The 27,527-nt window shown below is 39.5% G+C and overlaps 1 protein-coding gene across 1 annotated transcript in view; it reads right to left on the bottom strand.

Moving 5' to 3' along the window:
* LOC139447370 (nuclear GTPase SLIP-GC-like) overlaps nucleotides 1–24,143 on the bottom strand; it is a 40,384-nt gene extending 16,241 nt beyond the window's left edge. Inside the window, exons 1-3 of the mRNA XM_071228687.1 lie at nucleotides 24,026–24,143; nucleotides 4,391–4,455; nucleotides 4,036–4,119 (exon numbers count right to left, since the gene is read on the bottom strand). Of these exons, the coding sequence (XP_071084788.1) occupies nucleotides 4,036–4,119; nucleotides 4,391–4,425 (119 nt within the window). The 5' untranslated portion in view covers nucleotides 4,426–4,455; nucleotides 24,026–24,143. The remainder of the gene's footprint in view (nucleotides 1–4,035; nucleotides 4,120–4,390; nucleotides 4,456–24,025) is intronic.
* Between the last annotated feature and the right edge of the window lie 3,384 nt (nucleotides 24,144–27,527).

Here is a 27,527-nt window from a genome sequence, read left to right as displayed (position 1 = left end):
TACGGTAATATACACAAACATATATACCTACATACACATACACACACGCATACATATATACGGTATTATACACAAACAAATATACCTACATACACATACACACACGCATACATATATACACGCGTGAACATATATACATGAGATACATATATATTTTTGGTAATACAATGTCACATAAATATTTGATATATTTATATAGAACGAGATAGTTGAAAATGATAGACATTTTAAATTTAAGTAATTTATAGAATTTATGCTTATTTCTCTACGTATTTCACTGTCATACCATGGTTTATTTTTGGCCTTATTGTCACATCACGGCTTGGTATGCATAAGCCTATAAAGTATTTTAATGTGGACAGAAAAATAAAACATATTACATCAATAGGCTCGCATTAAACAAGCGCATCCAATCATTTGATTCAATCAATTCATGTAATTTAACACAATCACCATTTTTTTATAAATCTTGTTTTTAGATCAATGCAGTTTGCGAAACAACAACCCCATGTTGTCACTGAAACCGTGCTGAAGTCGACAACACTCGACTCAAAATAATTACAATCGTCACTGATAACAAACAATAGGTTCAAGCAGAGTTTGTGAATGCTGCGTGACGCGTGTCGGCTCTCCGATTGCATAACGTAAACTGTTCCTCACTAAAATATCGTGCAAATGATGAAGGTTGCTGTTCAGTAAACCCTCGTTAAAACCACCGTTACAAAATAGTTACAAATGAGTGCTCTAGTCGATCCCAATACAACACAGGGGTGTTGGGTGGTCTGTACCACGCACATACTAATACTCTCTTCCGACGCAAAAAAGCCTCGAAACACATATTTTCGAAATTGTATGATTCTAAAAGTCTGACAGTGCAGAGAAATATATAATTATACCACCACTAAACAATTCCTGTCCCTCATGGGGGGAATGCTAAAGGTCTATTTTCAGATCATTTGTGTTTACAGAATCATCCAGATGTGTCCCTGTAAAACATACCAAGTCATATTGAGAGATTTGATCAGAAATACGAAGTAATGTATATCGTAGACGTCTTACATTTAAGTGTCTCCTTATTGTGCGAACTTACTAAAACAGGACCAGGGTGTTGCTCAACATCTCTAACAAAAATGAGAAGTAATATGAGGATTGGTATACAGTCGTGCCTCGTTTATACAGACACTTGCGTCATTTCACAATTCGTCCGTATTAACGAATTTCCGTATTACTGAAACCAGCTTCTTACTGAAAGAGTTACTTCCCTTCAATTATGCAACTCATGACAGATGACAGAGCAATCAGATACATCCACTCAATCTTTATTCAAGACATACACCTTTCATATTTATGTAATAACTTCTTTGATAGGCATTTAGAAGTTAGAGTACTAAGTAAGGATACGATTTATGGATGAACAACTTATTTATTACAATTAAGAGCACACACGCATGTATAAATATAAGTAATAAAGAAGTTGTTCATCCATAAATCATATCCTTACTCAGATTGGTGTAATGTTGGAGTAAGTGAAAGAGTGTGCCGAATAGAGATATATTTGAACAAGACTACAGTTGATAAATGTGTTCACAACATTGATGAATAACCAACTAAAGTAGGCAGTAGATTATTGATTGATGATGTGAAATTTTCCCTTTTGTCAGTTCAGTTGATTAACATTTGTTGTTATGCAAACATATCGATGCTCTGTTCGCACTCAAATCGGTCATTTGCAAAAATAGGAACTAGCATTATCCAGGCAACGGCATCGACAGGTTTGCTATAGATTGCTTTATGTAAATTTAAGTTATTTTGTCTTTTCAATGTATGAATCATATACCAGATACAGTATCTCAAAGTTTTAATAATTAAAACTTGTACAAGTAGAACGCCATTGTACCACTGAATACATGAGTAAATAAAAGGTACATGCAATGAATTACTTGTGTGTGTCTATGTAGTACATGAGTGAGTGTGATGAAATATATAGTAGCAGACAATCTAAATGAAATGAAGTGTTGTGGTACACATATGCTTGTAGTCTGCATTATATTATGACTAAATGTGTCAGTAAACGCAATGATTTACGAGAGTCCAATGTATGGACACTGGGTGTTTGTGTTGTAGTCAACACATATAACTGTAATGGAATAATGACACTAGTAATACAAACGAATGAAACAGGTTTTTTTATCGATCTCAATCTCATTAAAATATGGGTCATTCAATATGTACGTCTTCATTTATTAGAACATTATCTTGAACATATACATGCATACAAATAACAAATGAGAAAAAGAACTGTGCAATCTCATTAAAATCAGACCTCAGTTCTCGCTACCGCTAAACAAAGATCTGAAGACATCCCATTAGGGGTCAAGTCAGAACGACCTTTCATCCGACCAATCAGAGCGTCGCTTACCAGATTATAAAAGTGACGGTAGGAATGTGATTTCTAATCATGCAACCTCAAAAACTTTAACACGGTGTATTCCGAACGATGGTTACGGGTCCAACGACTGAATCCATACAATCTATACAATCTATTTGCCATTCCAGAAGGTTCTTTTGTTCAGGTTTCATATTTGTAATTGAGAATTTGTCAAAATATGTTTCGAAGCGTAGTCGCCAGTTTGCCATTAGTGCCGTAAAGCACGAGAAAGCTGCCTAATGATTGGTCATTCCATTGATCGGTCGAAGTTCGCGCAAGGTCGTTCTGACATGACCTGTAATGGGATGTCCTCAGATCTTTGTTTAACATTAGCGAGAACTAACATCTGATTTTAATGAGATTGTTTCGAGCTCGATCTCTTGATATCCAGTTATACATATCATTGCAACTTTTGGATCTCACAAGTAACATTAATTGTATATGGGTGTGAGATCTTTGTTTTGTTCTTGATTTGAGTTTTAACTATTTAACATTTGGTCAATATCGGTTGAGATTTTTATCATCAATCGCTTTCCAGCTTTTCCGTTGCAAGCAAAGATTCTACCATCAGGGGTACAAAATGAATACAAAGAAGTGTCCTTGTTTAGGTTTAGACGTTGTTTCACCAAGGCATGGCGATATTTTCTGAGGTCCTCGTTACAAATCAAATATTCTTGAGTGACCCTTCAGTTTCTTTTTTGCCGTGTAGACCTTGTTTTTGGTATTGTGAGCAACAAACTTAACAAAGACCTGTTGGGCCATTTATGATCTTGCAGATAACATGCGAGCAATCAATATCTACATCAGCGAACGTGCAACAGTCTCGAGAGAGATCTAGACATGTAGACGCGAAGCTTCCTTCTGTGATGATCAAGGCTTAACTGTGTGACACATTATTCCAGTATCCTTGTAAAAGGTAAGGGTCACAGTTAATGTTAATGTCTGAGAGTGTTTGACACGTGTACCTTACATTAGAAACATCCGATAAATCAGGGTTGACAGGCAAATCCATGCTGGCAACACACTCGCACTAGTGACAAATTCGTGACGAGTGTCCCCTGTAAAAGTCACGCAACGATCCTCTAAAGACACCTTCAACTGTGGTACGGTCTTAGATGAGAACATAGTTGAAATTTCCTTGAAATCACAAACGTAGAACATGAATAAACGATATCGTCTGTCGACAAACGATGTCAGCTCTTTTCATGTGTTGTCAAGCCCGCGATCACGTGTCATAAGGGGCAGATAACTCTGCAAGCCTGCAAACTGGAAAATGGCTTAATCAGAACACTCCAGTGATGTGTGGATTTACCATTTGACTTATCTTTATCAGCAACTCTAAAAGATCACGTAATTTAACAATCATTACTAACAACCACTCATCACTTATTCAATGAAAACAATGAGATAAAGCCATACCGTAACGTTAATACCGTCGGCCATTTTGACGTCGTATATGTTTATACAATCACATCACTTGTACCTAATGCTATAGCTTTATACTCTCCCATACTAAAAACACAAATGAGTATAATTCAATGAAGGTTTCTTGTTGTGACACACTGACTCTGTCAAAAAACAAGGTATTATTGAGGACTGAGCAATACCTTGCCTTCTGTACAATTGTACAGTCTCCTTCTCTGTTTTCCTCAGATGTTGCGTTTCCAAGTAAATGCAAGATCTCCTCACATCTAAACAGAAACTGTATTTACACAGTACATTGACACCAATGTGCTCCTGGAAATGAAGATCAATGATGTTCACATTTGGCTCAAGCGAGTATCCATGTGACATATTATGCAATTAGGTGTGGACATGATATGTGAGATACACACAGATTATATGTAGCTTATACTTTGTTACTATTCAACATTTGGTAACATTTATGAGAACTAAATGTAAGACGATACATTCAATGTATACGATTTACAGACGCAATATTTGTTTGGACACGAGACTTACCGGGAGATGTGAGCACTCGACACAGGGGTGTTCATAATGCCACGTCAGTCTAAGAGTTGACAAATCTGAAAGAAGCACTAACACATCAAGAATACCTGTACATACCAGGTCATGAGTGAAGTTTTCTTGTGTTACTCCTGACGATGAAAGTTTGCTTACTTTGAGAAAGATATACCTGATAAAACTATTTATACCCTCATGTGTTTCCGTATCGTAAATATTGTATATGCAGTGTATATTCAGTATGATCACAATTGGCCACCATGTGTGTTTTGTTTATATTCATGATATAATTACGATGCAAAACCACATTCAACTAATATTCTGTAGGGATAGGTTAGCTTTAGCATTTATACATCTTGCATGAACGTTATTGCATACATAGACACTACTACGCTCATTCTTGTTGTATAGCATACAAAGTCACGAGCTTCGTAAAAGTGGTATTTAACGAGAACGAGTGTTGTACAATGTTTATTAACCTCGTTAAATATGTTCTCAAGTGTATACATATAGTGTAATATATAGTAATAATTAAATAAGTGGAGTAAGATTGAACACAGTTTTAATTGGCTAGCGCTTTCAACTCGTACCACGTATGACATGTCCGATTTTCAGTTATGGCCTGATGAGCGTGATACATACAGCCAGTCACACGCACCGCCGGTATACTCATATAACGGGATTCGGTTCTTTGATCTAACAGCTTAATTTGCAACCCCTTCGGTACCATTTCGGAAAAGGGAAAGCAGAGTGGGTACCGAAGAAGCTCATGTTTACTGAGAACGAAGAAGTGAAAATCAGTAGCACCTTGAAATAAAGGGCAAGGTCACCAGAATAAGAAAAGGCTAGACATGTACATCCTATGGAATGTTATTGTTCATATTCGGTATGCTTTTGGGCCACAAGAATCAGGGGTCCTGCAGTTTTCATATCATTGTTTTGGGTATGTTCAGTTTGATACATCTGATCGTGCTGTCGTGTAAATATGCTTTTTAATCCTGCACAAATGCTTTCACAAACAGCGCCGCAAAGTACGCTTCGAAGTGAGTGAGTGGCTGAGTGAGTGAGTGGTTGGGTGAGTGAGTGAGTTTAACACCGCTTTTAACATTATTCCAGTTATATCACGGCGTGTCAGCTTAATGTCAAATATATAAATCGTAAGTTTGGTCAGACCGTACGACTGCACGTCATAACAGTCAGATACCCCTTCCTGTTCTTCATCACAGTCAGACTCTCCTTTCTGTCCTTAATCCCTTCATCACGATCATAATCTCCTTCCTCTCCTCCATCACAGGCAGACTCTCCTTCCTGTCCTTCCTCACAGTCAGACACTCCTTCCTGTCCTTCATCACAGTCAGACTCTCCTTCCTGTCCTTCATCACAGTCAGACTCACCTTCCTGTCCTTCATCCAGTCAGACTCTCCTCACTGTCCTTCATCACAGTCAGACACTCCTTCCTGTCCTTCATCACAGTCAGACACTCCTTCCTGTCCTTCATCACAGTCAGACTCTCCTTCCTGTCCTTCATCACAGTCAGACTCTCCTTCCTGTCCTTCATCACACTCAGACTCTCCTTCCTGTCCTTCATCACAGTCAGACTCACCTTCCTGTCCTTCATCCAGTCAGACTCTCCTCACTGTCCTTCATCTCAGGCAGACTCTCCTTCCTGTCCTTCATCACAGTCAGACTTTCCTTCCTGTCCTTCATCACGATCAGACTCTCCTTCCTGTCATTCATCACAGTCAGACTCTCCTTCCTGTCCTTCATCACAGTCAGACTCTCCTTTCTGTCATTCATCACAGTCAGACTCTCCTTCTTGCCCTTCATCACAGTCAGATTCTCCTTCCTGTCCTTCATCACAGGCAGACTCTCCTACCTGTCCTTCATGATGGTCAGACTCTCCTTCCTGTCCTTCATCACAGTAAGACTCTCCTTCCTGTCCTTCATCACAGGCAGACTCTCCTACCTGTCCTTCATGATGGTCAGACTCTCCTTCCTGTCCTTCATCACAGTAAGACTCTCCTTCCTGTCCTTCATCACAGTCAGACACGCCCTCCTGTCATTCATCATGGTCAGTCTCTCCTATCTATCATTCATCACAGTCAGACTCTCCGTCCTGTCCTTCATCACAGTCAGACACTCCTTCCTGTCCTTCATCACGGTGAGATTCTCCTTCCTGTCCCTCACCACGGTCAGACTCTCCTTCCTGTCCTTCATCACAGGCAGACTCTCTTCCCTGTCCTTCATGATGGCCAGATGAAGATGAAAAACAATTCAAGCCCGTGCACACCTGGAACAGTAGTTCTGCGTTTGTCTCACTGTCACTGACATAGTACTCCCCACTGTCTTCTAGAAAATAGCCTAGTGTTTCCAGGAACATCTGTTCATTGAACCCGCCATCGCCATCGGGTGAGATTAGGACGGCATACACTGGGAGCTTTCTCAAAGTGCTACTTACACCCCAGGTCACAATGCGCACTCAACAATCATTCTTAGCTCACTAGGAAGTATGCAACCGAGGCTGGCTGTTAACCACCTCATTGCCATCTCATCCTTCCGGGTACTCATTCACTGCTGGGTGAACAGAAGCAGATTTCAGTCAAAGTCACTTGCTAAAGGAAACGCCACATGTTACATCTGCTTCAATTTCGGACAGGGCCAAACGCTCAGGGGCCAAGCTGCCGAAGATGGTCTCCCATCCAAGGACTCACCTTGACCTACATGTACATGTACGTCACTTAACCTCACCTGATTTGTGACCTGTGCACTGTGCAGAAAACCACGAGCCACCACGTGCCATGGGTCAAGTCCATTTAACAAAATCCTACCGTTTCACTTGAAAAAAACAACTGTGGCACCTTCGACGGTAAAACCATCAAAACCAAATGTAAACACTTCAGAATCTTACCCGATCCGGAACAAAAGCACCAGAACCAGTACCTGAACCAGATTCAGGATCAGAAATTTTGCAATTAGGAAAGAAAGAATGAAATTGTCGAGACAAACGCAGCAATGAGGGGGATTGCCTAAAAGTCGGGCCGGGCCAGCGGGTAATACTAAAAATGGATTGCAGAATAATAAAACGAAACGTGCAGATCTAGGCAGATCTCAAATGTCCAGAAACGGATAGTTTTGCTCATTTAATTGAGTTTGAATCAAAATGTATCTTCAGCAATGTAATAAACTGATAATTATAGCTACATACCGAGAGTTCACACCGAAAAGTCAGTGTCTTGACTGTGTCTTTTCTTTGATGAGAAGGTTTCTCACCGACCTTAGCGAGCAGTGGTGTAATGGCCTGGGCAGGAATTCGAAATGACAGTGTTTTGACTACTCTTCTTTCATTAATCAACGTGTTTGGCATACCTAATTAACCTTTACTAATTCATGTTAAACCAACACAGTATGTTTTCTGCAAGTGGATATTCGCGAATGTCATAGGACTGACACGACACGTGTTAATAACTGTCAAAGCGCTTCTAAAATTACAACACATACTTTACATCTATAGACTAATTATGATATCATATCTACCTATATAACACTTTAGTGTCTCATATTGCAGTAGCAAACAAGGTGCTCAAAAGTGAAGCCCTTTTCCCTCTACATTCTCAACATAGTCTCTATCAGAAGTGTTTTGCCTGTGTTGGGTACGACTAGGGCCGGGCTGTCAAAATCAATTTTAAACACACAGATGTATCTTCAAATGTGTTTACATCTATAGATTAGTGTTATATCTACCTATTTACTACTTTATAATGTCACGGTACATCGTATTTAAAGAAAAGAAGGGGCTCAAAGTGAAGCCCTTTTCCCTCTACATTCTCAACATAGTCTCTATCAGAATTGTTTTGCTTGTGTTGGGTCCGACTTGGCCCGGGCTGTCAAAATCAACTTTAAACACACAGACGTATCTTCAAATGTGTTTACATCTATAGATTAGTGTTCTATCTACCTACATACCGCTTTATAATGTCACGGTACATCGTATTTAAAGAAAACAAGGGACTCAAAGTGAAGTATTTTTAGTCTATTTTCTTAAGAAAATCTATGTCAGAAGTGTTTGGTCCGACTTGGCCCGGGCTGTCTAAATCAACTTCAAACACACAGATGTATCATCAAATGGATTCACATCTTTAGATTAGTATTATATCAACCTAAATACCACTTTATAGTGTCTCAGATCGCTGTAATTAACGAAAACAAGTTGCTCAAAGTGAAGCCCTTTTCCCTCTACATTCTCAACATAGTCTCTATCAGAAGTGTTTGTCTTGTGCTGGGTCCGACTTGGGCGGGGCTGTCAAAATCAACTTTAAACACACAGATCTATCTTCAAATGTGTTTACACTTTTGGATTAGTGTTATATCTACCTATATACTACTTTATAATGTCACAGTTTATGGCATTTAAAGAAAACAAGGGGCTCAAAGTGAAGCCCTTTTCCCTCTACATTCTCAATATAGTCTCTATCAGAAGTGTTTGGCTTGTGCTGGGTCCGACTTGGCCCGGGCCGTCAAAATCAACTTTAAACACACAGACATATCTTCAAATGTGTTTACATCTACAGATTAGTGTTATATCTACCTAAATACCACTTTATAATGTCACGGTACATCGTATTTAAAGAAAACAAGGAACTCAAAGTGAAGTATTTTTACTGTATTTTCTTAAGAAAATCTCTGTCAGAAGTGTTGGGTCCGACTTTGCCCAGGCTGTCAAAATCAACTTTAAACACACAGATCTATCTTCAAATGTGTTTACATCTACAGATTAGTGTTATATCTACCTATGTACCACTTTATAATGTCACAGTTTATCGCAGTTAAAAAAAACCATGAGTTCAAAGTGAAGCCCTTTTTCCTCTACATTCTCAACATGACTAGTATTATATCTACCTTTATAACACTTAATAATGTCGCACGATAACTCAAAGAAAACTGGTCTGTTAAAGTCGAGCACTTTCACTGTATCTTCTCAAGAAAATTTCACCAAATGTGTTGGAGTGAAGTATACTCTTTAAAGTGAAGCCCTTTTTTCATGGTATGTGTATGGTCGGAAAATCCCTTGCTTTTACCTAATCCGTCGTGGTTTTTTTCAAGGATCATACTCACAGGCTAACACTTGGAGAAGGTAAGGTGAGACACTTTGCATTTCAGGATAAATCTCTCCCTCAACCCTGCTTAATGCTTCTATTATCTATGAGTGTGTTTAGGAAAACAGGATTATTTGAGACAGTTGTAATCTGCCATACCGCGAGAATACGTGCTGCATCTCCGAGAAGCTCCTTCTGTGAAAACACACTTCTCCTGAACCTGACTTGGACCACTCAGTATTATTGTCGTGATGGTTAAAAGACGCCATAAATTAAAGTTCTCTATATATCTAGCAACTTTTTTTTATATAAGCACAGAGTTGCAGTTTGTACCCCAAGCGAGCAACACCTCCCAAGCCAGCACAGAGCATTGCCTGATAGCCAGCCAAGGAGAACTCCATCATCGGTAATTATCACGTCATCCTTTCAGCCTTATTCACATACTCTTACAATCACTCTCACCGTTTGTTTGTTTGTTGTTTAACGCCGAACCTAGCAGTGTTCCAGCTACAGGACAGCGGTTTGAAAATAAACGAGTCTTGGCCAGACAATCAGTTGCAGTTTGTACTCCCAGCGAGCAACACTTCCCAAGCCAGCACAGAGCATTGCCTGATAGCCAGCCAAGGAAACTCCATCATCGGTAATTATCACGTTATCCTTATTCACATACTCTTAAAATCACTCTCACCGAATTAATCATAAAACCCCTAAATCCTTAAAAAACAACAACACTAAATAACCAACACCTTATCCTACCCAATCTCCCTAACACAGCTCGCACTCATTTCTACTCACACCAACGCCCACCACTCAAACACACCCTTTGACCCAACTCCTAAAAACAAAAAACACCTAATCCCCCCTTCTCCTAAACACAACGCTCGCTCTTTCCTACTCACCACCCACGCCCACCACTCACATACCTCCACTCCTTCGACTAAATATCTCTTAATCCCCGCTTTCCACTTGTCTCACCTTATCCCAGCCTTCCAGAATCAAACTTAATCTTCAATAAATAATCCATTTCCCAAACCCTCCTACTAAAACCAACAACAAATAACCACCGCAACCTCCTCCGCCTCCTAAACACAACTCACCAAGTAAAAACAACAAACCAACTCACCTCCCAAAAACACTCCACCACCGCTCACCACAACACACGCTCTCCAACACAACACCCAAACAATATGACTGACACCCGCAACGCCACACTCGCAGACATTCCAGCTCCTTACTCACCCACGCCTGCGGAAGCGCACAACACTTCTGGGAGGTCACTCGAAAACATCGTCCCGACCGAGTATGGCGAAAACACGACATACACCACCCCAACCAAACCAGCTAACTCGCCACCACAAAACACCAAAAAACGCAAACTCGACACATCCACTCCACCTCCATCGCCAACACCCTCCCCGGCCGCCTTCCTCACCACCTTCGCCCTCTACTTCTTCTCAGCAGGCTCAGGCACCACTCTCTCACTAGAACTTTCGGCAGACAAAATAGGACTTTGGTTCAAAAGACAAAAAATAAATTACAACAATATTAAAAAAGCCAACAAAGGATACCAGATAATCTTCCCTAACCGAGAATCTTACAACGCAGCAAATAAAATAACTCTAATACTCCACGTCACGGTAATCAAACAAACACCTAATTGGCAACAATATACACGAGGCGTAATTAGGGTTAACCCCAGGGAAACAACTGAGGACTTACAATTATACTCTCTAGAAGCTAACATAAACCAAGACCAAAACCCTCAACCCCTCATCACCAGCACGCGCAGAATAACCTCAACTAGAAACGGAAAAACGGTCCCAACCTCCATTGTCATAATCAACTTTAAAAACACCGCTAAATTCCCTGAAGCCCCCAAACACATATCCTTCGGAGCCCACACCAACTTAGAAGTCAAACCCTATATAAAGCAGGTTAAGCAATGTTCAAAGTGCCTCAAATACAACCACACTGCTTCCCAATGCACCTACCCTAAAACTAAATGTAAAAAATGCGCACAAACAGACTGCCCAGGCACATGCACACCCTGGTGCATCCACTGCAAATCCACCCAACACACCTCACTTTCAAACCAATGCCCACACAGACACACACTCACCCAGCAGGCCAACAAACACATAAACATAGAAACGGCTAAAATCCAAACACGAAAATTTGCTACACCTGCATCTAAACCACTCCTCCCTACACCACACCCAAACACCATCCCACAAACAAACACCACACCCATAACCGACAGCTCTGTCTGGGACCCCTACCGAGAAACCGCACCCACCTCACACACACAAGCAGCCACTCAACCAACCACGAACCCTCCCAAAACATCAACCCCCGCATGCAAAACAAACCTCAAAATGACCACCACAACACGACCCTCATCCAAGCACCCTACAGCCCATATGGCAACAACGCTCTCCCACAAGCAAGCACAACAACAAAACACAAACACTAAGAAAACATCAGCTACACCCATCCCGCCAACACCTTCACAACCCTCCACATCACATGCCTCCCCCATGGAAACTCAACCATCTAAACCTAATCCAACCCATGACGAAGATTTCTCCACTACTGAGGAAACAATAGACACTACTCCAACTAAAACAAACCAAACTTCCCAACCAGCCAACACCCCAAACCTAAATAACCTCACCTTACTCCTAGCATATATGCATAGTCAAAACTCACCAAAAGCTAGTATGGAATCCTTCCACAAAGTAGCTTTCAATCTAAAATTAACCGATCTTCCCTTCTTCCTCTTTAACCTCCATCTAAAAGAACTCACCGAATAAAATAAAAACTAAAAACTAAATCACCAATCACCCGAAACCAATAATGGAAGGACTAAATATTTTTCAGTGGAACGCCAACGGACTCACCTCCCACGGCCATGAACTAAAAACTAATTTTAAACTAAATAAAGGCCCTCACATTGCTTGTATACAGGAAACCAAATTCTCAAAAAAATCGAAATTCACACTACCTAACTACAACTCAGTTAGAACTGACAGAGCTAAACCGAAAACAAGAAGAGCCGCAGGAGGACTAATCATATTTATCAGGGAAGATATAAATTACGAAGAAATAAAAATAGACACGCCAAACCTAGAAGCCAACGGCATTAAAATCACATTAAATAACCGAAACATAAACATCATAAATATTTACCACTGGGCGGAACAAAAAGTCCAACCTGAGGATCTAAACAAACTACTCAAAATACTCCTATATTCCTAGGAGACTTTAACGCTCACCATCCTACATGGAGCATAGATGATAAAATAGATAATCATGGCAAATTAATCTCCGAATGGATAGAAACAAACGACCTAGTACTCCTTAATAGCAACCAACCCACGAGGTACGATAAGATAAACCAAAAAATGTCGGCTATCGACCTAACCATATGCACCGCAGATCTAGCCCAAAGCACTCAATGGGAAGTGCACGACGTCCCGCTAGGTAGCGACCACTTCCCCATAAACATAACCATAGGAAATACAAACGTACCAATCCAAACAGAAAACCAAGAACCAAAATTCCATTACAATAAAGCTAACTGGGACCAATTCCAAGATATCTGCAACGAAGCTAACTTAAACGAAATAGAAAATAATGATCCAGAAACCTATTGTAAAAACCTAACAGACTATATAATAAACGCAGCCAAAACCTCCATCCCCTTCAAAACATCTAAGACAGGCAAACCGACGGTACCATGGTGGAATGAGGAAATAGAACAGACCAGACGAAAACGTAAATCAGCCTTCAATAAAGCAAAACGCGACTACAAATATTTAAACATAGCCCACGAACTAAACCACCAGGTTCAAAAACTAGTCCAAATAGCCAAAAGTAGAGACTGGAAAAAATTCTGCGAAGGTATAAATAATCGTACAGATGCCAGAACGGTCTGGCGCAAAATCCACGCCATTAGAGGCTTAAAACGACATAAAAAAAACCCTAACATTAACAACTCAACCAACCCCGCCCAAAAAGCAAATAATCTCGCCAACCACTTTTCGGCCGTTAGCAGTAACAGCAACTTCAGCCAAAAATTCCAAGATAAACTTAAAACAGAAAACAAACCCACAAAAGAACCAAACAATAACAATCTAGAAATAAATCAACCCTACACAATGGAGGAGCTCCTCTACGTAATCCAAAACAGGAAAAAGGGCACAGCCCCAGGATTAGACCTAACCTCTTACCAAATAATTAAAAAACTCCCCCTAAAACTACTCCAGGCACTACTCAAACTATACAATCTCATCTACCTAAACGGACAGGTTCCTACTCCCTGGAAACAGGCCCTAGTCATACCAATCCCTAAACCTAATAAACCAGCTAATCAAGCTAACTCATATAGACCAATATCCCTAACTTCAAACTTATGTAAAGTAATGGAATCAATGGCTAAAAATAGATTACAACATTACCTAACCCAAAATAAAATCATAAACCCAGATCAAAGCGGTTTCACTCCTGGCCGCTCAACCCTAGATAACCTCGCCCGACTAGAACAAGATATTAAGACAGGACAACTAAATAAACAATATACCACAGGCATCTTCTTAGACTTTTCTAAAGCTTTCGACATGGTATGGCACGATGGGCTAATACAAAAACTTAAAAAAATAGGACTCAAAGGTCAGATAATAAACTACATCCAGGACTTCTTAAACAATCGTAAAATAACCGTGGGTATAGACCAAACTCTATCGGACCAATGTCCCCTAGAAAATGGCACTCCACAGGGCAGTATCCTCAGCCCCACCCTCTTCAATATAATGATAAACGATCTATTCCAGGGTCTATCCCCTAAAGTAAACACATCAAAATTCGCGGATGATGGAGCCATCTGGATCCGCACTAAAAGCATGAAAATGGCCAAAAATCTACTCCAAAAATCTCTTAATAAAATACAACAATGGGCTGACAAATGGGGCTTCTCCCTTAACACAGAAAAAACAACAGGAATAGTATTCAAACATAAAAACATGAAACCCGCCTCCCCAATCCTCCAGCTAAACAATCAAACAATCAAATTTCAAAAACAAACCAAATTCTTAGGACTTATTTTCGATGAACATCTCACCTGGGATGCTCACATCCAAAACCTAACAACTAAATGCAGTAAAGACCTAAACACCCTAAGATGCCTAACTGGCTCTAACTGGGGAGCCTCCAAAGATACTCTCCTCTCTCTCTACATATCCCTAATTAGATCAAAACTAGACTACGGCTGCGCCATATACAACACCCTAAACAACTCTCTATCTAAAAAACTTGACTCAATACAATATCAGGCTCTCAAACTCATTACACGCACCCAACATGGCACCTCCTACACCTCACTTCAGGCCTTACCTACAGGAGAAATGCCACTAAGTCTACGCAGGGAACAGCTAAGCATAAATTTCTGGGCCGCGTCCCAATCAAACCCTCTCATCCAAAACTTAATAAACCAAAACATCAGCCCCAAAAACCAAGCTCTAGCTCGTAAACACCCCTTACTTACCCCAATATCCCAAAGAATAACAAACTACCTAAATGAACACCAAATTAAAAATCTTAAACAAAACTGCAAACAATCAAATATCTTCACCCCTAAACTTAAAATACCCAAAATAGCCACAACACTAGCTAGCCAAATAAATAAACAAACCGACCCAAACATAGCTAAAACTACCACACTAGCATACATACACAAAAATTGGCCAAATTGGTGTCACATTTACACGGACGGATCCTCAGATCCGACCTCCAAACACACGGGTTTCGGAGTCCATACCACACAACCAACTAAAACCACACAATCCTTCCGACTCCCAAATAACCAATCAATATTCACGGCCGAACTAATGGGCATGGCCTCAGCCCTCCACAATCAAGAATCCAAAAACAACCAAAAAATCCTAATACTTACTGACTCCCTAAGTGGACTACAAGCCCTCCAAAACAAAAATACCAAAAACCGACCTAAATTAATAAATCAAATACTTAAAAGCTCCAACGACCTAACAAAAGCAGGCAAACAAATAACCTTCTTGTGGATACCCGCCCACGTAGGAATATACGGTAATGAAAACGCCGATAAAGCAGCTAAACTATCACTCAAAATCCCAGAAATAAGCTTAAACTTACCCATCTCAAAATCAGAAATTAAAAGTGTAAACAAACAAAAAATCACAAAAAAATGGCATAACCTATATCTAAACTCAAATAGCCAAATCAAAAGAGTGCTCAGCAAACCACTAACCAAACCAAAAATTCTCCATCCATCAAAAAAAATCGACAGAGTAATCACTAAACTCCAAACAGGACACACCAACCTAAATAACCACCTAAAGAAACTTAAAAAACACACTACAGGTAACTGCCCACACTGCAAACAACCAGAAACCCCAGAACACGCACTCATCCACTGCACACACTACCTAACACATCGAACCGCATTACAAACCACCCTCAATCTAAACAAGGCTCTCACTCTAGAAGCAATACTAAACCCACAAAATAAACTAGAAAACGTCAAGGCCTTAGGCGTATTCTTAATAAAAACGGAACTAATAAAACGCATCTAAAACCATAATAACCTACCAAATCAAAATCACATAAACAAACAAACATCCACCATACCCATCTCCCTTAGTTCTCCTCCCCAACCCCATCGGCATCTATTCCAAATCTCAAAATTCCCAAATTATATATAAGCAACCCCTAAAGCCCCCTCTTGGGTTGCACAGACCACCCTCGCCCCTCTCGGAAACACATTAAATGGCCTGGCCGGGCCCGTGTGCGAAATACGCATCAGTCGGAAAGCGCACGTTAAATCTCCAAAGTAAGTAAGTAAGTAAGTTATATAAGCAACCCCTAAAGCCCCCTCTTGGGTTGCACACACCACTTTCGCACCTTTCGGAAAAACATTAAATGGCCTGGCCGGGCCCGTGTGCGAAATACGCATCAGTCGGAAAGCGCACGTTAAATCTCCAAAGTAAGTAAGTAAGCAACTTTGTTTTACAGTCGTGATGTTTAAGATTATTAACCACCCGGGACAAGTCGATCCGACAGGTTGAATGATACGCAGGATGCAAAAGGAGGTAAGCGCAAGTACAGTACAGAAACTGAAGTAAGTTGGGCTCTCTTAGTATTCTGTATGCTTACACATCATCACGTCATACTGGATTTAATTTAGTTTCTTATTCTAAAACTGCTAATCTTTGTAAGTGCCAGTGAAAGGATCACAAGGGAAAATTCCAATATATACAAAATATACAATTTGCATACATGGTATATCCAAAAATATACAATTTTGTATGTATGGTATATCCAAAAATATACAATTTTGTATATATGGATAGATTTTACCACTGCTTTACTCAGTTTCTTTTTACTGGATTCTCAAAATATGTGGTTGATATTGAAAATATTACTAATAATACAGGACAGTATTATTGCATGTGACAAATATACTTTAAAACTATGTTCATTATGACAACTATACTTCGAGTGATTTACATAATAAAGAAATAGAAGATTTCAGCAGACTTTTGTAACTGTTAGATATATAATACGTCCGCCTACTGTTTACAAATAAGATGATCTATCCATACAAGTAAGTGAGTGAGTTAATATTTAGAGTCACATCGGCAATATTTCAGCCATATCGTGACTTGAACAAGTTGTAGCATATATAAAAAACTGTCGTCGAAGGACAGTACAACAACTAGCAATATTTCACAGATTATAACTTTAAAACCAGTTTTAGAACAATAAAAATGATTGGATTAGGACAGTCGACACATCATAAAAACAGGCTATTGATCACCAACAACCAAAGCTAGGCCACCACACCAGGGACCATGGGGACTTACAGTACCTTTGCTACCAGCATGGACCCCAGCAGGATTTACACCATCCCTTCAGTTATTGGTGATTATGGAGAAATTTAGCCAAAATTAAAACAAACAAACATTCTACGATTAAAAACCTGGTATATATAAATTACTTTGAATGAAATGGGCTTACGTATCCTCTCCGGGGGGACAACACTTAGATGATCTATACATACAAGTAGTTCAGAGTAGTTTTAAACGGTGACGGCAAAATAAATTTATCGTATATAACGGCAAATATGAATACATACAATCTAATATATATGTTTCTGTTATGGCATGGTATGTTGATTCTGAATCTAAAATATTGCTTGATATTGTTTGCCAAACAGTTGTATGCACTGTCCATCGTGATACTTCTACTTAAGTATATAAAAAAGGATGTTTGTTTAGACATGCGTTCATTGTAAACAACGGCGCCGTGTTTTCGTTTGCTGGTTAGCTTTTACAGGTCAAAAGCAAAGTTAATCGCATTACTTTCGTGACGCATTTTAGGCCTGTCATACAGTTCCTGAAACAAATATATCCAATACAGCCCATGCAAGTCCATCATATTTGGCTAGACTAGATTACTGCAGTTATATATTTTATCAATATAATCAAACAATTGTTTTTATTTTTGTAAAATATGTTCATTTCAGAAACTGGATGTTAGTCTAGCCAGCGTTCTTAACTCGCATTAATTTGGTTACACGTTTCATGATTTACAGTATTCGTGAAGAATATGTAACAATTAGCCAAAATTAGAGCCTTTGGTAGGAGAAGAGGGAATGATAAGCATAGACTTGCTAAGTATTTTATGATATTAATGATAGCTCAAAAGAAACTTTGATTTATGTTTGTAGTACACCCCAAAAAGGGGGATAACACAAGTGATATATTAAGATGACATACAACTTACATACTTACGTGTAAAAACTTCTATCGAACAGTGAGGATAACAGGTGTTTGCATACAGGTGAGCGTATCCTGCACCACCGGTGGAACAAACACACGCAAAGGCAAGTTAGTTGTTAAACCCGAAAAACACGGAAACGATAAGCACAAGTCAAAACAGATAATTTCATCGGACATAACTCCATTTGCTACTCGTGTGGTAGTCACCAATCAACCCATTTATACTTCCAAAATAGCTTTAACCCTTTTAAAGCTTTTGAGAAATTCAACAGTATGGGTTCGGTCTGACAAAGCAAGAAGCACAAACGGGGCATGTTTCGGCCAATGATTAGAGTATTCTTGCAAGTCTAATGGTCCAACAGGAGTTATTTCTGCGATATGCTATTTCAAAACCCAAAATTCAGAGGGATATATATGAAAAGAAAAATTAAAATAATACAAATATAAATATCTTCCAGGTGAAGGCTATCACTTGAAATCAAATTAACAAAGCAGATTTTAGTCAATGACACATCTCTTGGGGTAGAAGTTCATCTCTGTCACCATGCTATGGTATTTCTTGAAAGGAAAGTTACATAGTTGTAATATACATGTAAGGTATAATGTTGCTGATTAAGCGCAAAGATATAAACTCTAACTGACTGCTCAGTAACATTCATGTAATATTAGTAATATTTAAATAAGTGTACTTGTTCTAGGTGTGTGACGTGGATACATATAATATAAGCGTATAGAAGAAACGTCAACAAACTTGTAACTATGTATAAAATAATAAATAAGCCATGTCCTTCATATGTAACTGATCTTATACCACCAGCTGTGTCACAGAAGGTCAGTTATAATCTCGGAAACCGCCGTGATTTTGTAGTTCCATTTGCACGGACATCTACATTTAAAAGGTCTTATATTATAGATACATTAGGCCAATGGAATAATCTATCATCGGGAATCAGGGATAGTCCGTCAATATCGTATTTTCAAGCTGTCGCATCTGAGCAGCCTACATCACAATCTATGCACTATAATTGCGGTGAGAGATCTACAAACAAATGTGCGAAATACGCATCAGTCGGAAAGCGCACGTTAAATCTCCAAAGTAAGTAAGTAAGTAAGTACAAACATATTGCACACTAGATTGAGACACAATTGTAGCACACTAAATTCCAACCTGTTTCCTGTTAATTATCTCATACTATTTCCTGTATATGCGGAGCTCCTTGTGAAAATGTATTCCATTTCTTCTTCCAATGTACCTTATATCATGATATTAGGGAGACTTTACTGACAGCTATCGATAATCTTGGAGGACAAAAAACTCTACATCGTATTCTTTTTTTTGTGATCCAAACTTAGATGTTTTCCTGAATACAAAAAGATTCTTGTCTGTACACAAATGTATAGAAACGACTAACAGATTCAGTTGCTAGCATATTATTGTTTCCAAACTGTTAATCATTAATATTGTTCAATCTATATACAACACTAACATGTATAATATTAGCATATGTATGCAGACTGTCTTCACTTTCCAGCACATTGTACATATCCTTCATATGAGCACTGTATATAAATTTATATTGCGCCCTGTGTTTCCACAATGTGATGCTTCAACTGTTAATTGTGAATTTTCATTATGCAATATTATGTATAACTGTATATAGGGAGAAGGTGGTTATAAGTGCTGCACTGGCGCCCAATCCCTTTGTCTTTTTGGACAGTACAATATGTTTAATAATAATAATAATAATAATAATAATAATAATAATAATAAGCAACCAATGTATTATGATCAGGGTCCACCGGTATCCCTTCAGCAAGTGCGAATCAGGTCCTAACACATCTGTTTTGTCATGTATCATGCGCTATACAGTCGAACCTCGCGTATCCGGACAATTGCTTTTTCTAAATTGTTGTCCGGATAAACGAGTTTCTGCATATCTGAATACCTTGTTAACTGACCAGAAGTCCTTCCCCTACCTCAATTCTACCGAGGCATATGTGAAATGAATGGCAAAAATATGATTTATGAAGGATCGACCAATTACTAATAAAATACATTGTGCTGTACAGACCTACGCAGCATGCTGTGACAGCGCACTGCATTATTGAAACGGCTGAAGAAATGCATATGTAGCCTAGTTTAGACTATGCTCTTGTTTTGTGTACAGATACGACGGCGAGGTTGAGGCAACCTGACACACATGAGTATTAATAGCCATGTATACCTGTACTAGTTGAGAGCCAAGGTTAAAGTCATTCATGTGTGAAAAATGTTGTCGAGGCATCTGTAAACGGCTAAAGAAACGCAAATGTAGCCTAGTTTAGACTATGCACTTGCTTTGTGTAAAGATGTGACGGCGAGGTAAGGGCAACCTGACACACATGAGCATTAATAGCCATGTTTACCTGTACTTGTAGTTGACTGCCAAAAATGCTGTCGAGGCATCTGTACATCTTCTTTGTCGAATTGCATTATTAAAGTACATCAAGATGAGACATCATATACATTCATATATATTAGTTGAGCACGAAACCTTGAAATGTAGCCAGGACATTTCAAAGAAACTATCGGCGGCCATGTAGCTTCAATATCTATATATAAATTATACCACTGAACATAGGTCAAGGTGTATTCAGTAAACAAAGATCTGAAGGGCTGTATTTACTTCATCGAACACACTATGAGTTTATCGTAGTTTGTGACGGATTACGGATACGAACGAACTAGCACTTGTTTGGCAGGTAGGTTTTGTTAAGATTTGTTATCTTGTTCTCTCTCTACCCTCTACTTCCTTAATCACAATTTAAATAGACTTTCGGGCCTAACACTGTGGCAATTGTAGACCGTCTGTTTCTGTATTTACTTGAGCTCATTTCCGCTAAGGTTTACACACCTCATAAGACTAAGTCATCAATGATGTCAAAGCTGTCTGACATGTTTCAAATGAACAGTTTAAGAAGCTTAACAATGTCCAAGTCACTTAAGCACAAAAATACGCGAACACTTCTGACATATAATTTCTTAAGACAATACAGTAAAAATGCTTGACTTTGAGCACCTTGCTTTCTTTAAATACGATGTACCGTGACATTATAAAGTGGTATATAGGTATATATAACACTAATCTATAGACGTAAACAAATTTGAAGATACATCTGTGTGTTTAAAGTTGATTTTGACTGCCCGGGCCAAGTCGGACCCAACACAAGACAAACACTTCTGATAGAGACTATGTTGAGAATGTAGAGGGAAAAGGGCTTCACTTTGAGCACCTTGTTTTCTTTAAGTACGGCGACCTGAGACACTATAAAGTGGACGTCGCTATATAAGTGCAATAATCTTCGACGCGACGTTAAACCCCATTTCACCTCACCTCACATCACTATAAAGTGGCATTTAGGTAGATATAATACTAATCTAAAGATGAGATGTGAATGCATTTGATGATACATCTGTAAGGTTTAAGTTGATTGTGACAGCCCGGGCCAAGTCGGACCGAACACCTGTGTGACTGTTGAGAGTATAGGGAGAGAAGGTCTACTTTAAGCAACGTGTCTGCTTTAAATACGATGATCAGTGACATTATAAAGTGGTATTTACTTATATATAGAACGTTCCTATAAATATAAACACTATGCTCACAGATGGAAATTTGTATCACGATAGCTAGAAGTATTTGATACGTTTCAAATCTTATTTCGTTTAACGATTGCTCTTTTACATGTTACCAAGATCAGCGACGCTTACACACAGCTCTACTTTTTGGTTTTCAAGTGATTTACTCCGAATTACTTATTTATGGTGCACGTTTTTGGTTGGTGACTGCTCATTAATGTCATGTGTGTATGTTGCATCAAATATATGTAGTTATGATCGCCGATAATTAAGTAATCAGCCAGTAACACTTTGGCCCGTCTTGGCCCGGCCCGGCCCGACTTTTAGGCAATGCCAGATGGTCCTGACTGGGCGCCACCATTTTGTGTGAAGCAAACGCAAGTGATACCAGAGGTGGAATCTGATTGGTCCATAGGATAGGCTCAGAAGGAACATAACTGGTAATAGCCACGGGTGGCGCTACGATCGAGCCCTGTAATTCCAGCCTAGTTCGGCGAGGGTGGAAACTACACTTTTAAAGTCAGTTAACTCTCTTGCCTCGGGGAGATAAGCCATGTGTGTTTTGAACGGCAGACTGGTGACACGCGAGCAGCTCACCATTGACACAGTACACACAGGACCACAAACTGAGTTTACTATAGCCGTTATTTGTTTATAAGTATGTTGATTATATCCATCCATTCTATATTATAAAATACACAGCAATTTGTCGGAACCACATGAAGAGTTCGTTATAAGCATGTTTGTTATAAGCATGTTTGTTATAAGCATGATTGCTATAAGCATGTTCGTTATAAACATGTTTGTTATAAACATGTTTGTTATAAACATGTTTGTTATGAGCACGTTTGATATAACCATGTTCATTATAAACATGTTCGTTATAAGCATGTTTGTTATAAGCATGTTCATTATAAATATGTTGGTTATAAGCATGTTGGTTATAAGCATGATTGCTATAAGCATGTTCGTTATAAACATGTTTGTTATAAACATGTTTGTTATAAGCATGTTTGTTATGAGCATGTTTGTTATGAGCACGTTTGTTATAACCATGTTCATTATAAACATGTTCGTTATAAGCATGTTTGTTATAACCATGTTCGTTATAAATATGTTTGTTATACGCATGTTTGTTATAAGCATGTTTGTTATAAGCACGTTTGTTATAACCATGTTCGTTATAAACATGTTCGTTATAAGCATGTTTGTTATAACCATGTTCGTTATAAGCATGTTCGTTATAAGCATGTTCATTATAAGCATGTTTGTTAAAACCATGTTTGTTATAAGCTAGTTTACCGTAAAATTTATGGTTATAAGCATATTTGTTATAAGCATGTTTGTTACCTTAGTATTTTTAGCCTGATCAAGTAACTTGTTGTCAGACCAGCTAACCAGGAGACGAATAGTCTTTTTTACTTTCAAAGCAGTATTTGTAGTTCCTATACAAAGGCCCACATAATGAAACAGGATGTCCTGGTGTAAAGCAAATATTCATGAGATGAAACAAGCACTTTGTCCATACTGGATCATCCAGTGTATCCAGGCCCCAAAGTTTAATTTTTTACCAAGTAGCCAAGTACAATATGTTTTTCCAGGTAATCAGTGGTAAAATTAAGAAGTCAAGCCAATAGTGTAGGTAGCCAAAAGCATTTGAAATGATATCTTATCAAATAACTATTATATGTACAAGTCACAGCATTAGTCTTGGAATTGTATATTAGTGAAAACCGTACTTGAGTTTTGTTATTTGTGTCTCGAACAATGATGCAATTTATGTTACTAGATTATATAGACCTTATATCCTTTCTTATCCAATAAACTATAAACTAAAATAAAATACTATTTACACTAACATTTATGTATTTTGGTTTATTGTTGACTTGAGGACAAGCACGGAGGACATGACAAGCACCGCGATACCCCGAGGTTGCAGGCTACTCGTATTTCGTCGTCTAATAGAGGAAAGCGCTGGAGTGTTCAGCTTGGATTAACGGATTAACTTCCCGTAAGATAACACGATCGGATTAGTATATAAGCACTGACAACCGTTCTTATTGCCATACGACAATGTGGACAAAACGAATATAAGATCAATTCTCACCTGTCTCGTAGCCTACTTCCTTGTTCTGTCTTCGACTGACTGTCAGATCCTTAAACGTTCAGTACATCCGAGATCTGTGCCGTGTGAAGTGAGTGATGGGCGTGGCTACCAGCACGTGAGCAACAAACACGTGACGTTGTATTGTTACTATGCATGGTCGGATGGGCGGATACAGACACTGTGACATTAATGTTTATCATTTAATATGATATAACAATCACATCATTATAATGTTTTCATTTTCACTGGGCCCGTGAAGATCCGGGATAGAATAGGTCTTCAGCAACGACTATGCTTGTCGTAAGAGGCAGTTTAGGGGATCGGGTGGTCAGGCTCGCTGACTTGGTTGATTCATGTCGTCGTATCCCAATTGCGTGGATCGATGCTCATGATGTCAATCACTGGATTGTCTGGTCCAGACTCGATTATTTACAGACCGCCGTCATATAGCTGGAATATTGTCGAGCGAGGCGTTAAACAACAAACAAAGCAATATACAATGCAAAATAGACGCGTGAGAAGACTTGGTCACCCGAGAACCCAAATATCTCTTGAAAAAATAAACGTTCTAATAAAAATATAACAAACGAAACTATTTGCGGAACCGCTCTTTAAGGCTGCAACGTCGTCATCTGTACCTTATTCCAACATAACCATATTCCAACAAATTCTGCACTGGCTGATCCTGATTGGGATGCAGGGGATCATAGCCCCCTTTTTCAGACACCTTTCAGACACTAGGCAAAGTCAAGGGGAATTTTTCACCCTCTTTTGTTTTCAAAATCCTGAATCCGACTCTGTTCTGCATTATTGAGTTGATTTTGGTCAAAACATGAATTATACCCCCACAATAGGCGCTGGAACTGGTAGCATTGATCCCATCTTTCCGAGGCAAAGGGTTGGTTGGTTGGTTATTTTACGCCGCACTTTATTCAAGCTGAAGGCGGTCTGTAAATAATCGAGTCTGGACCAGACAATCCAGTGATTGATATCATGAGCATCGATCCACGCAATTGGGATCGATGACATGCATCAACCAAGTCAGTGAATCTGACCACCCGATCCCGTTAGTCGCCTTTTACGACAAGCATAGTCGCCTTTTACGGCTAGCATGGGTTGCTGAAGATGTATTCTACCCCGAATCTTCACGGGTCGCCTCGAGTGGATGAATGTTCCCGAGGCAAAGGTAGTTAACTGACTATATGACTTGTTTGTTTGTTTGTTGTTTAACGCTGCACTCAGCAATATTGCAGCTATATGATGGCTGTAAATAATCGAGTCTGGACCAGATTTACGCAATTGGGATCGATGACATGCATCAACCTAGTCAGTGAATCTGACCACCCGATCCCGTTAGTCGCCTTTTACGACAAGCATAGTCGCCTTTTACGGCAAGCATGGGTTGCTGAAGATGTATTCTACCCCGAATCTTCACGGGTCGCCTCGAGTGGATGAATGTTCCCGAGGCAAAGGTAGTTAACTGACTATATGACTTGTTTGTTTGTTTGTTGTTTAACGCTGCACGCAGCAATATTGCAGCTATATGATGGCTGTAAATAATCGAGTCTGGACCAGATTCACGCAATTGGGATCGATGACATGCATCAACCAAGTCAGTGAACCTGACCACCTGATCCCGTTAGTCGCCTTTTACGACAAGCATAGTCGCCTTTTATGGCAGGCATGGGTGGCTGAAGACCTATTCTACCCCATATCTTCGCGGGTCCCGAGGCAAGGGAGTTAACTGTCCGGTTTCCACCCTTGCCGAACTAGACTGGAATTAGGGAGTTATACTTTTGCTGGACAAACGAGTCTATGCTTAGTCCAATCAAAACTCGTAACAAAATCAACATTCGGTTTGTTAAATGCCATGCAGATTTCGATCGACTGCATGACTTGCAAAGCATGTGTACCGTCAACTTAGCTTCAACACATATTTTCCAAATCTTTCCATGTTTTTAATCAAGGTGCTCACATGATTTGATGCACTTAGCAAAGTAAGGCCCGCAAAAGTAAGTATTGTAAGTTAAATTACAATATCAATCTTGATTATCGATCGGATCGCCCTTACTGGGCGCTGCCACTTCGTTTGAAACAAATGCAAGTGATATGAGAGTTCGGTGTGTGTTAATGGGGGGACATATGAGGGACATGACCCGTATTAGCCACTGGTGGCACTAAACTCGGGCCCAGAAATTCTGGCAAGGGTGGAAACTGGACTTTTAGAGTCAGTAAACTCCCTTGCCTAGGGAAAATGCAATGCTCCCTATAGCCCACAATATGGTCTGGTAGCTTTGATCCCTACCATGTGGGTAGCATACCCACAATAGGGGCTGGAATTGGTAGCATTGATTCCTACCACCTGGATAGAATAGCCTACTACAGGGTCTGGTACTTTGATCCCTACCATCTGGGTAGCATTCACACAATAGGGGCTGGAACTGGTAGCTTTGGTCCTTACCATCTAGGTAGCATAGCCCACAATAGGGGCTGAAACTGGTAGCTTTGATCCCTACCATCTGGGTAGCAAACACACAATAGGGGCTGGAACTGGTAGCTTTGATCCCTACAATCTGGATAGAATAGCCTACAATAAGGTCTGGTACTTTAATCCCTACCATCTGGATAGAATAGCCTACAATAGGGTCTGGTACTTTGATCCCTACCATCTGGTAAGAATAGCCTACAATAGGGTCTTGTACTTTGATCCCTAGCATCTGGATAGAATAGCCTACACTAGGGTCTGGTACTTTGATCCCTACCATCTGGATAGAATAGCCTACAATAGGGTCTGTTACTTTGATCCCTACCATCTGGATAGAATAGCCTACAATAGGGTCTGGTACTTTGATCCCTACCATCTGGAAAGAATAGCCTACAATAGGGTCTGGTACTTTGATCCCTACCATCTTGATAGAATAGCCTACAATAGGGTCTCGTACTTTGATCCCTACAATCTGGATAGAATAGCCTACAATAGGGTCTGTTACTTTGATCCCTACCATCTGGATAGAATAGCCTACAATAAGGTCTGGTACTTTGATCCCTACCATCTGGATAGAATAACCTACAATAGGGTCTGGTACTTTGATCCATACCATCTGGATAGAATAGCCTACAATAGGGTCTGGTACTTTGATCCATACCATCTGAATAGAATAGCCTACAATAGGTCTGGTACTTTGATACATACCATCTGGATAGAATAGCATACAATAGGGTCTTGTACTTTGATCCCTACCATCTGGATAGAATAGCCTACAATAGGGTCTGGTACTTTGATCCCTACCATCTGGATAGAATAGCCTACAATAGGGTCTGGTACTTTGATCCCTACCATCTGGATAGAATAGCCTACAATAAGGTCTGGTACTTTGATCTACCATCTAGGTAACATAGCCCACAATAGAGGCTGAACGTTTTTTTCATCCAACGAATAATACAAAGACGGATTTCTTTGAAACATAACAGAATATTTAATGTCTTGACAAAGTGTGTACAA

The sequence above is a fragment of the Haliotis cracherodii genome, unplaced genomic scaffold (assembly GCF_022045235.1).
Source record: "Haliotis cracherodii isolate W230 unplaced genomic scaffold, xgHalCrac1.p SCAF_7, whole genome shotgun sequence".
Taxonomy (NCBI): domain Eukaryota; kingdom Metazoa; phylum Mollusca; class Gastropoda; order Lepetellida; family Haliotidae; genus Haliotis; species Haliotis cracherodii.
Note: the sequence above shows the minus strand (reverse complement) of the source record. Positions and strands in the feature narration are given on the sequence as shown.